The sequence below is a fragment of the Homalodisca vitripennis genome, chromosome X, assembly GCF_021130785.1.
Source record: "Homalodisca vitripennis isolate AUS2020 chromosome X, UT_GWSS_2.1, whole genome shotgun sequence".
Lineage (NCBI taxonomy): Eukaryota > Metazoa > Arthropoda > Insecta > Hemiptera > Cicadellidae > Homalodisca > Homalodisca vitripennis.
This window is the reverse complement of record NC_060215.1, coordinates 96,540,395-96,552,924: the sequence shown is the minus strand read 5'-3', so window position 1 is coordinate 96,552,924 and position 12,530 is coordinate 96,540,395. Positions and strand designations below refer to the sequence as shown.

The following is a 12,530-nucleotide window of genomic DNA, read 5'->3' as shown; positions in this document are numbered from 1 at the left end:
TTTTTTTTTTTTTTATTTTAGATTTGTGTCAAGCAGCTAGATCTAACAAAATAATATTTCAATAAAAATTAAAACCTCCTGTTTTTTGTTGGGGTATGAGCAATCAAAAATATCAGTAGATGTAAAACTTCAAGCTATTAACCTATCAGCCATCACTGCCTATAATCTGACATAAATAACGTTACAATATAAGAAATTATAGGGTTCCAAGTATAACAAAATGTTGAAAATGTAATGTTTATTATTTCTTATTTATAAGAATAGAGATAAATAAATTTAAAAATAATTTCTTTGGTTGGATAAAGCGTTTTGATGTAGGGGTACTAGAAAAATTCCAGAACCATCAAAAGTATGTCTAATAACCTGAACATAAATAATACTAATAATAATTTTTCAAATTAAAGGCAACAGATTATAAAAACCTTTTATTTTTGTACAGCGGAAAGTAAACATTTCAGAAATTACACATGAATTTATGCATGAAATATATTACATGAAATAACATATAACAACAAAATTACATCTTAAAAGTCAAAAACACCAACAAACACTTGCATACAATAAGAGTACAAATTGCATGATAAAATTTGAAATAGTTGTATACATTCACAATCTCAAGCTGTAGAGGTTGTAATGTGTGGAGGCTCTCAAAACTAAAATTGTATAAAAGTTTGTGTCTATATCTCGAGGTTCTTATTCTATTATAATAGTTCTGGGTTGTTTATAAAGTGTACAGTTTTAACATTGAAATGCACCATTGACCATGATCAGAAGCAAGAACTTCATCAACTAGTCATTATTACAATAAATATACCAATACTGGACTCAATAACAAGTCAGCTAATATTAAGGCCCTTTATTATTAAATTACACAGTACAGTTCGAGGACTTTAGCTGCGCGCGTGATCTTGAGTGTGTGGTGATAGGCAGGAGGGGTGGCGGGGTAGCATTATGCGCTGCGTCCAGAAAACATTTACTGTGACTCATGAGTAAAACCATCCTTTCAGGAATCGTATTGAACCAAATCACTCGCTACAATCAGTCTGTTTTGTGACAGTGCTGATTTTGGTGGAATTAAATAATAATAGAATACCAAATAATTGCAATAATGGGACTTATCCTTGTTTTTCAGTTGTTATAGTGTTGTTTAACGTGTTTGTGAAAATAATGTATTTGTCAATACTAATATGCAAATCGAAATCGTGAGATTAAAGTCGTTAAAGTGATTGTTGTACCTTCATCTCAGCGGCTAGCACGTAAACGCAACCCGCCACACAGATAGCGTGTATTCTTTGAAAGGTTAGTATTAGGGCCCTACGAGCACAGCTAAATTCCTCCAACTGTACAAACGTACATTTCAAAGACTGGAAAGAGCGGTTATTAACATTTGAAGATGGTGAGGATACATATTTATATTTTATACAATATTTACATAATCAATAAATTTCTCGTTTATAATTTAGTAAGTATAGAATCCAAAAACTATTAATTTAAGCTACAATTATATGTCTTGTATGATACGAGGTCTTTCCAACATGTATATGTTTATTTGTTTATGAGCAAGTTCATGTATATGAACTGTTGCAAATTAGCGGCCATTACATGGACTATAGTCCTGCCCACTGGTGGCACTAGTTGCCTAAGATCCAATGAGCCGTCAGTGCTTGTGTGCGTATGGTGATAGTTGTGTTAGTTTCTTTTGTTCATGTATTGTTTAAAAAAATAGGAAATTGACAAAATCACGGAGCAATGAATCAATAATAAGTTTTTGATGATGTGCGGTAAAAGTTATCAATCAAGAAATTATTGAAATGTTGACAGCTGTTTACAGTGATAATGCTATGAAGAAAACATCCGTTTTCAAGTGGATTAAGTGTTTTAAAGACGACAACCAAGATGCCATGGATAATGCAAAGCAGGAGCAACCAGTGACAACAACACTGATTGTGTGCGGTCCCCTGTCCTTACCAATTGTTGAAAAACTGTCCGAATGATAGCTGATGAACTAAATCTAGGAAAATCAACAGTGCACATTATTATATTAACTAAACTTTTGGGTTTAAAAAAATTCATGGAAAAATCATGCTTAAGTTGCTGTTGCCAAATTAAAAATTGAAAATAGTTGAATGTGTTACCGTTTGGAAAAATTCATTTGAAAACGATTCTGGTTTTTTCAATAGGTCAATCACTGATGACGAATTTTAGATAAGTATTACCCTGAATTATAGATTCCATAACTCATACTAATTATTTTAAACATAAAATTAACTCGTATGTACTTAAAAATCAGACTTGATATCAGTATTAGAGGGAAGACCCAGGTGGGCTAAGGCCCTCCAAACTGTCTTAAGAGAAATACTAAAATCCTCAATTAAAGCTATAAATTCCCTATAGATTTGGTGATAACCTTCGAAGGATCAGGTAACAAAACCTGCGGGCCAAAACTACTACATAGCTTTCAAGTTCTGTTTTCCAAAAATACACAGTGCTAAATAAAGGGATTTAGCATATGTTTAGGAAAATGCCTTATTCTTTAGTAGCATCATGTTTGATTTATTTTCTTGAGTTAGGTACAATTTTAAATCTCATGTTTGGAGTAAACTTTTTCATACAAAAGTAAGTAACACCTTTATCTTTATTTTTTTATATCTTACCAACACTTTTTTAATTACCTTTACCAAAGCAAATATTTCCGATGATATTATAAGCTATAATACAAAATATTATATTATTTAGACAATGAATTAAATAAAAACCCACAATTTTATAAAAAAAGTGAAAAAATCATGCATGTAAACTACAAACAAATACTTCTTGTAAACTGCATATTCTGGAAGGTTTATACAATACTCTCACAATAAAAAAAAACAGCACTATACAACAAAATAATGTGGTAAACTTCAGTACTAAGACAACTACGTTGTCACTTTATTACAGAGGTTATAATACAATGTTCCAAATAATACATCATTTATGCCCAGAATGTTTTAATTACTGCTAATTACGTAAATGTTATAGCAACACCTATCTATTATTTCAAAACAATTTTTAATACACATTTTATACTTTTGAAACTGCAAGTAGTTTTATTATAAATATCGGTCATCCAGAAAGGCCTAGTAATGTATACTATTATTATGCTCAGCTCTGGTTTTTGTTTTAACCCTTTTCCAGCAATTGTTCTAAGTTTACACCAATGGCTTATTACTGTATAAAAACCGACAACTCATTTGTGAAATTAGAAGACATTTTACAACAAATTTACTCTTTGAACAATTTGGTACTACTAGGGTTGCCATACGGTAATGTTAGAAAAAGAGAATATATTAGCCAATGAGCCGATATCATGGGAGAGGGGTTTTTGAAGGCAAACATCTGGAAATGCATTGAAAATTAAGCATCAAAAAGTTTTTTAATGCATTGTAATATAAAAATGAATTACAGAATAAAACAATTTTCTAATATTATGACTATATTTTCCCAAACGTTTTTGAAGAAATTAATTTACTATTTTTTACGTTTAGATATTATAAATCACAAAAAACTATTAAAAGAAGTAAACACTCAAATTTATGAAACAATATACATTTTATAATTTTAAAATAGTAAACTGAAGAGACTATTGTACAAAATAAATTAGCCCTTTTTACAAATATTGATTAAGTACAGACTTAAAACAACCATATTATTAACATGGACTATTTGCTAATTAACTTAATTGCCTTGTAAATAACAAGTGTACAATTAAAATATTAAACTCAATAATAATTCTTTATCAGTTATTTTTAATCACCTTACCAGTTGGCAGCTAATATTTTTATATTTTAGTAGTAGTAATTCACCTGATGTGCTCACTCAAATGTATAAGTCATGTATCAGTAAAGATATCTTTCCTGAGGCCTTTAAATATTCTAAAGATTTCCCTGTCCATAAGAAGGGTAAGTCCAACTATGGCAATTGCATATCCATTAGTGTAATAAATATAGTTTCAAAGGTCTTCCATTTGTGCCAAAGGTCTTGTCTTGGTTGTGTCTTTAGTTTTTTGACAGAACCTTAAGTGATCAAATAAAATTTATGCATTTAACTCTTTTAGTGCCATCATAAGGGTTTTCAGACATTGTGGGGCTATACCTCAAAAACCTAATTTAACATGTATATTTTGGATCCATACAGTTGATGATTTTTTAACCTTAGACTTTACAAAGATCAATTACATAATCAGCTGTTTTTGTTGCGGTTTTAAACCTATTTTTAACCTATTCTATTTATCTTTTTTAATATACAATGGGTTAATTGCTGTTATTATTATTTTCACTGTTTATTTATTTACCTAACAATTATTTATTCTATGTGTACCTAATGAATGTATTGATGGTTTGTATTTGTGATATGCTATGCATTTTCTGTTTATATCATAGCACATAGCATGTTGTTTTACCTTTTCTAAAACATTGCTATATTTAATACAATAATTGTCAAACTAAGTAATTTGTACAACTAATATTTATATTTATAATGTATATATTTGAAATTAATACTATTTCATTAAAAACACTAATGTCTTATCATTGAATATTGTATTTAAAATTTGACATGTTCTATACCTTTAGTAAAAAGTCAATAGAAAAAATGTCTTAAATCTAGAATCTCATTTATTACTTTTATCTGAAAGGACACACCACATTTGTGGGTATTTATCCAGTACTGGACCCAGGAGATTATGAATATAGTAGGCCTACGAATGTTATCTGATATTTGTTGGTGAACCACATCTTTTTCAATACATCTTTATTTGACAAAAGATATTTGTGTATCTCTAAAGAATATAAATTGAAGCTATATTTTACACATTAAAATCCTTGTAATTGACTCTTCTCTTAGTGTATTCTTTTTTTCCATTGGGCAGACTAGATAAAACACCCTCTCTACAGATACAAATTAGGAAATATGTTATTAAGAATTAATTAAAAGGACAAATTTTTTACATTTGGTCTATTTTTTGTCACCAATATTATCACAATTAATTATATTAACCATAATATGCTACAAACATTGCCTTACAAAGTAAGCTAACTTATTGTTGTAAATAACTTGACATAGCAGCTGCATCTTTTGACAGTAATGAATTAAAATACAAATTATAGAACAGATACCAAAATGCTGATCTAGGTATGGGTTCTTTGATCCTCGATTAGATCTGGTTCACTCATTTCATTTTGACAGGCACTGGAAATCTTTGTATCCTCAGCGACTTGATGGCTTATTTTAATATAAGTAAAAGTTAACAAAGTTTTCTGCTGAAATGAAGCCACAAAGTAATAGTAATAGACTACGCATAAAGGGAGAGTTGGACCAGCTTTGGCAGTCATTACATGGTGTAATAAAGAGGAGGTTTTTAATATTTTGTGAATTACCGGGAACTATAATTATCTCGTCTAAATCCGGTAATCTGTGGGGAAATCCGGTGATATAGTGGCCCTAGTTACAACAAAACATATGATAAATTACAATGAATAAACAATTTTAGAAAACTGAAAGGGAGCATTGCTTTTAGCTCCTGCCTTTTAATGGATCCATTACTTTTATCATAATTTGTCTAGCAGTCAGTGTTAAGAGTGCATAGTATGTGACTGAGATCATGTTTTAAGATTAGCAATTATTTCATAGTGAATTTATTCTTTCAATTCAATCAGTTAATAAATAGTAAAGTAGCCTTGAGTTGGAATAAGATGAGGGAGAACAAAACAGCTTGTTTGTTAATTTCAAATTGTCATTTCAATGTTTCATGACACATTTATTTTTCATTATTGAAATCTGTTATAGGCCTAACCTTATAGGTTTAACATTGATTGATTCCTTATGACAGTGAACTTTCATAATGCTATCTAACACAGCTGTGCTTTAAATGTTTATTTCCTTAATGTAACTAGAAGACAAGATGAACAAAAATACAGTTATCAATACAGTTCTCATTGTAAACTCCACTATCATATTATTAAAAAAATATCTCCACTATAAATATTTTATATATATATATATATATTATATTTCCGAAGAATATAGCCTCTTTTTGTGATACTCTCCACAAAAGACACTATAAGAATTCACTTTTTTACTATCACAGACTTTTACACAAATTTATTGTTGAAGCAACTTTTAATTCCTTGGTGTACTTTGAAAACCTGGAAGTTTCATTGATCCACATACAACAAGTTTTATAAATGCTGTAACTCAGCTCATTGTTTAATATATGAAAAGAATACTTTACAAACATCTGGTTTATTATCAACTTTAACAGTTAAACAAATAACACTTAGCAATAACTTTACACCAAAATGTTATAATGTTACACCAAATGTACATATTTTATTAAAATGTTACCATCCAACATATCAAAGATAATTAGCCGCTTGACACGCCAAGATATACCAGTACATTATTTCATTTAAAGTAAGCTTGTTAATTATAAATATAGTATGCTTTGAATAAAAAAAACGACTCAGGTTAGACATTAAATAAGATGAAGCCACATGTAGTAAAGGCAAGACTTTGTTTAGTTTGCTACAAGTGACGAGGCAAGCCGCAGATGTAGTTATGGGCTGGCATGGATAGGAACCCTGCGATGGTTATTCCCAGGGCATCTGCCAATGATGTAATGGCCATTGAAAATTCTCTCTTCTCTGGGGCCACCTGAAAATATGAAAATTACTTCTGGTACTTATCTTTAAGTACAATTTCGATACTAATAAACTGACACAAAAGAATACTGAAGGACCTGACAGAATGTAATGAAAGTCTTTACCAAACCGACTGTATCTTATTACCAGAATTTTACAACTTTGCTGCCCTTTGACCATTTGACCCCAAAATCAATAGAGTTGACCAAGAGGAAACTATGTACCAAGTTTAAAGTTACTAGGATCAAAGTAATTAGTAGTAAGAGTAATAAAACAGTTAGATAGACAAAACAGAATTTTTAAAATAAAATACTAAGTCAGCCCTTAATAAGATACTATTTGCATCCATTATCATTATAGTGGTTAGTCTGATGCTTACATATCAACTGCTAAATGATACCACTGCTAGAGTTCTTAAGTGGAGTCATATAAACTCCATTTACTTTGAGGAACAAACGGTACTGAGGATATTACAACAAATATTACACGGAACTGTGATAAAACAGGTGGTGATAAGACGTAATATATTTTGTATTATGTGATTTATGATGGGATAAAATTGTAGGTACAGTTAGTTACAGTTATGTTGTTCCTTTCCTATTTTATTTGGCTTCTTTTATCCTGCATTACTTATTTTCTATAGCAGCACTTCAGTTTTCCTTATAATATTTAAAATTAAGAGATTTGAAGATTTTTAGTTGTCTTCAATCTTTATATACACTACGGTGAGCTTACTTCTGTGTTGATTTTATGGAAGGTGTTGACATATGCGGCCCCACCCAGCAGACCCTCCCAACACACTGCAGCCAGCACAATATAGATATTGGGGAGGAACGAATAAAGTGCCTCAAATGTAAACAGAATCACATTTATACCCTGCAAAAAATAAAAATATTTAATCTACGAGTACTTTATTACAGAATTAAACACTTTTATATAACAGTGCAAAAATAATAGACAGTTTTACGATTTCAAAATAGAAATGTTTCTCAAATCTTTATCAGTTGCTACCTACTACTTTGGTAATGCAACCAATGTTCTAGCAGAAAATTTTTAGTCACTTTGAAATACCTTTTCTGAAAATAGAAAAAATTTTATTTGATTACTCCATGCAGATTTGTTAGCAATTAAAGATGTATTTAGTGACATATTATAAAAGAAAAACTGTTGAAAAGGATATGAAGTTTCCATAATATGTTTTTTTTATTTATCAAATTCAATTTCCCTAATTAATATTTCATTAGAAAAAATATTTTCTTAAATCATCAATCATTAAAAAACATGGCTCTATCTGAAGTTGTAACTCATGTACATACTTTAAATATATCAATTTTTTTATCTTCAGCCATTTTTATTTTGGCCTGGTAACAAAAACACCCAATTTCCCCCCTTAGATGCCAACAGTTCCTCATGGTGTGATAAAATGGGGTTTTTCTATTCTTCTGTAGATAGGAAATTATCTAAAAGGAATGTAGATTTAAATTATAAAATATTATCCCAACCACCACCTTACAATTCCTAAAACCTTGAGTACAAGTATGCAGTATTATAATTTCATTTCAGTAACTAACAATGTGTATGATACAGACAATATGATCTTAGGATACAGTCTAATATGATGCCATTTCATAAAAATTTAGCATAAATTATTTTGTAAAATCGTAATTAATTTCTGGATATCTTAGTGTATTGTTTGTACACATCACAATTTTCACTTTGTAAAATAAAAAGAAAAACTTTTTTCATCAATCAATCAATAAGTAAGCACACTAAAAACTAAAAATTATGTATTTTAAAACTAATTGTTTATAACTTTATGATTTGATCTACGGGGTTCTACTTTTTTGCATATGTCAATAATTAGGTACCTATAGATTAGAATAAAACTGTTCTTACATATAAAATATTTTGTATAAATGTACTTAATGTTTCAATGCAAATGAATATAATTATAAACAGAGTGGTTGAGAAATTACGTCTATGACAAGGGGTTGGTATTATTATTCTTGAAAACATAAGACTGAATGTAAATACTGAACACATTTTTTTTGCCGCAGTCACTTTTCCACTGTCAAATAATCTTTTCTCATGTTTTATACCATACACAATTGTTTAACCAAATGCTACAATTTCCTACGTGTTGATAGACAGTATTCATAATCATACCTGTAAAACAGCCAGAAGCCAGGTAGCATTTATCTTTAACAGATTGACGGAAGACCTTGATATAAAGACACCAATCTGGTAATCCACTTGGTACCATCTGTACTGTTCCGCGTGGTTGATGAATATGTTATCGAAGTAGATCAGTTCAAACTAAAACAAAAGCAATGGGGTAAAGTTGCACTTTGAAGAAGTTTAATTTACAGACAATAGAAATATTCATGCTCTTAAATTTTACAATATACGTATGGAAATACATTATACATACTTTTATTTCTTATCAATAATTGTGACTGAAACTATTACGAATTGTAGTTACAATATCATTTCTACGTCCCTTCTTAACATAAGAAACCACTATATCCGTACTACCATGATGGTGCGGTGTGCGTTTTTATAGAATTCAGTGGGTTCATACACACCCACTAATTTTATATGGATTGGCATATTCTCTTACTAAGAACCCTCTAGTAGGTGAAACACGATATAAAATGAGAACAATAACTTAAACAACCAGGCATAAATTTTTCTCACACTTTCAGCCTAACCAAAACTTGGTGATTGATGAAAGTCTTACTGTATATTAAGGAAAGGAGAGCTAAGTTTCAAGCAGTACATATCGTTCAAGTGAAAGCGCTTTATTATAAAGCTCTTTGCTTTTTGTGCTAGTGTAAATAAAATTGTTTACAAAATCAATCAACCTACAATCTCAGAATGTATTTTTTTTTTTTTTTTTTTTTTTTAGGGCAAAAGCACTTGGGTTATCATTGCTTGAACTCTCAGAATGTAAAACTGCCATCGTCAACATGTAGAAAAAAAGCTTAAAAACTGAAATTTGTATTGTCAAACGAGACCTGGTGTAATATCTACAATAATATACACATTGAGGAGGCCTATGATAGCTTTAAAAGCATATTAAATATGCTTGAATTCAGCATGCCTTTTGAAGAAAGCAAGATCAAAGAAGAAAAGAAAGTTTAGTATTGTGATTGTGTGGAAACAAAAATTCTAATATCCAACAACTTGTATGCTCTTGAATGAGAGCTGGTTCAGAGAAAAATAAAGCAGAGACAGCTGCCAGAAAAAAGACTATGATTTAAATCTGAAGGAAAACTGGAAAGAAGTCACATCAAACTATATACAAAAGTACGAAAACAAACTAAAAGCCCTTTGGGATATGATTAACTATGAAAGGTGCAAAATTACAAAAGATCTCAACAATTGCCAGTCGCTTATTGACAATAAATTGATCAAGGATCCTTGTATACAGCACTTCAATCAACATTTTGTCTCAGTTGCTGAAAAAACTTATGGCTACTACACAGACCACAAGTAAATGTACTAAAATTTACTGTTTCCAGCTTAACTCTTCTACCAACATCAGTCATTGAAGTAACCAACATAATATCTTCCCTTAAATTCAAACATCTTTTGGAGTTGATGAATAATCTCCATACTACTTTAATGTTATAAATAAGAAATTTTGGAATTGATATCCCCATTTATTGCTCTGAACATATATTGCCTGAATTAATTTGCTCTGGATATGATAGGGTTACATGGGACTAGACAAAGTTGAAGTTTTATTTGTGATTAAATTGTTTAGTTAGTGTTTTATAAATGATTAGTCTTGTGGAACATGAAGAATATAAGATAAGTTAATGACTTCGAAAGTTGGTTTTACATTATATTTATTATAAACAAAGATTTTAACTTTTATCATAAACTAAAGCTATTACATGTTAAAATGAGTGAAAATCTTTTATTTGATCAATAAAACAATAATTAAAGTGAAATTGAAAAAAAAAGCGAAAAGGAACATTTTGTTAAAATAAACTCAAGTTATTTATATACTAGGGATAGGGATAGTTTCTGCCAATGATAACAAACAAGTAGACTATTCAGTTACTTGATAAACAGGTTTATATCTTATTTGACCATCCTCATCAACCCATTTTCATGCCAGATTACCTCAGTCAGTAAAACTTGGCTTACTGAACTTAAGGTTCCTGGTTCAAATCACGCCAGTTTGTTACTTTTTACTGAACCTTAAACGTTGACTTTGTTGATGTTTTTAGGATTGAATTAATCTTTTGAATTTTATTTATGTGCTAATGGAATTATTGCCAAATGCTATTAATTTAATTACATGATTGTATAAATATATAAAAAATGACTAATGGTCTGAAAACAAGTTTATGGTTGGAGATCGGCTGTTCCATTTGACTTATTTATTGGTGTTTCAGTTGATGATGAACTGAGTAGTTACCACTGAATTACACCAAAGTGCAGTTAGATAGATAGTTAAATTGTGTTTTTACAATCAAACAAAAATGGACTTCAAAGTAAATGATCTTGTTTTTTTGTAAAATAAAAGGTCACCCATTCTAGCCTACTAGAATAGTGAAGGTGGATAGAGAAACATACAAAAGGGTTTTTTAAATATGAAATGATGTTTTTGCCTCACTGAAACAAATACAGTAAATAAAAATGACATCTGTCATTTCACCTTAAAAACAGATCTAAATACCTCTTGGAATCTGTAAGTTTAAAACATGATTAGAGACAAATACCAAAAAGCATTGATTGAAATTAAAAGTAAGCAATGCCAAATCTTTTGATAAAACCTTAGGTCCTATAAGGCAAGTAACAACTTCAAATACTCCTGCTGGATTACTAAAAACATCAACACCCAAAACACCTTTCATCGCACAAAAAAATAATGATTCAACATCCCCTGAACATAACCTACAAACTACATTAGAAAATAAAGCTACATCAAAAACACTACTCAAGATTTGTATTTGCCATTTCAGATCAACACACTTACAGAAGAGCATATCACTGGAAAAAAATTGTGATAGAAAAAAATACAGTCTGATAATAAATGATAACACTGCCCTACAGATAGTGATTGATCAAATAAAAACTAGTAAAAATAAATATCTTACTTCTTATTCACCCCTAGAACATTTTTCAACAAAGAACTCATGGGAAACATCCAAGGGTCTTAAACTACTCCTATTACTTCAAGCATCAGCAGCACTAGTTATGAAAATTACTTTGATGTTTTATCAAGAATAGATTCCGAAGAGGTACAATCAATCAATAAAGTGGAAACAGGAGTAAATAAGCATATTTCAAAAGGATAAAGATTTCCAAAACACCCTTGGAGGACAAGATTATTCAAAACCAATCCAAACCAGATGATTTAAGGAATAAATTAGTAGTAATGTCAGAGAGCCATGGCAAAACTTTAAGTAGTGTTATTGAGGGTAAAAACTAATTTGAATTTTTGTTCTTATGTAAGGAGTGGTGCAAAATTCTACCAAGTTACTCAAGAGGTTATAAATTTGTGTAAAGATCTAACAAAAAAAGATTACCTTTTTGTTTTAGCAGGAAAAAATAATATGGAGTCTACTGCTATCAAACTGTTGACAGATTACATTCATAAACTCATCAGGAATAGCAAAAACAACAAACTTATATTGGCCACAAATCCATGCGACAAGACACTCCAAACTTTGACTTGAAGCTAACTAGAGTCAACTTTGAAATTCAGAGGATTGTTGGCAAAATCAAAATGTGCAAGTTCTTCATTTGCATCTACTACCTCGACATTTTTTTACTTCTCTCAGTCTTCATTTCAACAAAAAAGGAAAGTTAAATATTGTTGCATCTTTAGCACAC

General features: G+C 30.1%; 1 protein-coding gene across 5 annotated transcripts in view; it reads right to left on the bottom strand.

The window, feature by feature from the left end:
* Window positions 1-398: 398 nt before the first annotated feature.
* LOC124369728 (battenin) overlaps window positions 399-12,530 on the bottom strand; it is a 98,244-nt gene continuing 86,112 nt past the window's right edge. For all 5 annotated transcript variants that reach the window (XM_046827792.1, XM_046827790.1, XM_046827791.1 and 2 more), the window contains 3 exons: window positions 8,844-8,993; window positions 7,413-7,553; window positions 399-6,690 (listed from right to left, as the gene is read on the bottom strand). In XM_046827792.1, coding sequence (XP_046683748.1) covers window positions 6,562-6,690; window positions 7,413-7,553; window positions 8,844-8,993 — 420 coding nt within the window. In that variant the 3' untranslated portion in view covers window positions 399-6,561. The remainder of the gene's footprint in view (window positions 6,691-7,412; window positions 7,554-8,843; window positions 8,994-12,530) is intronic.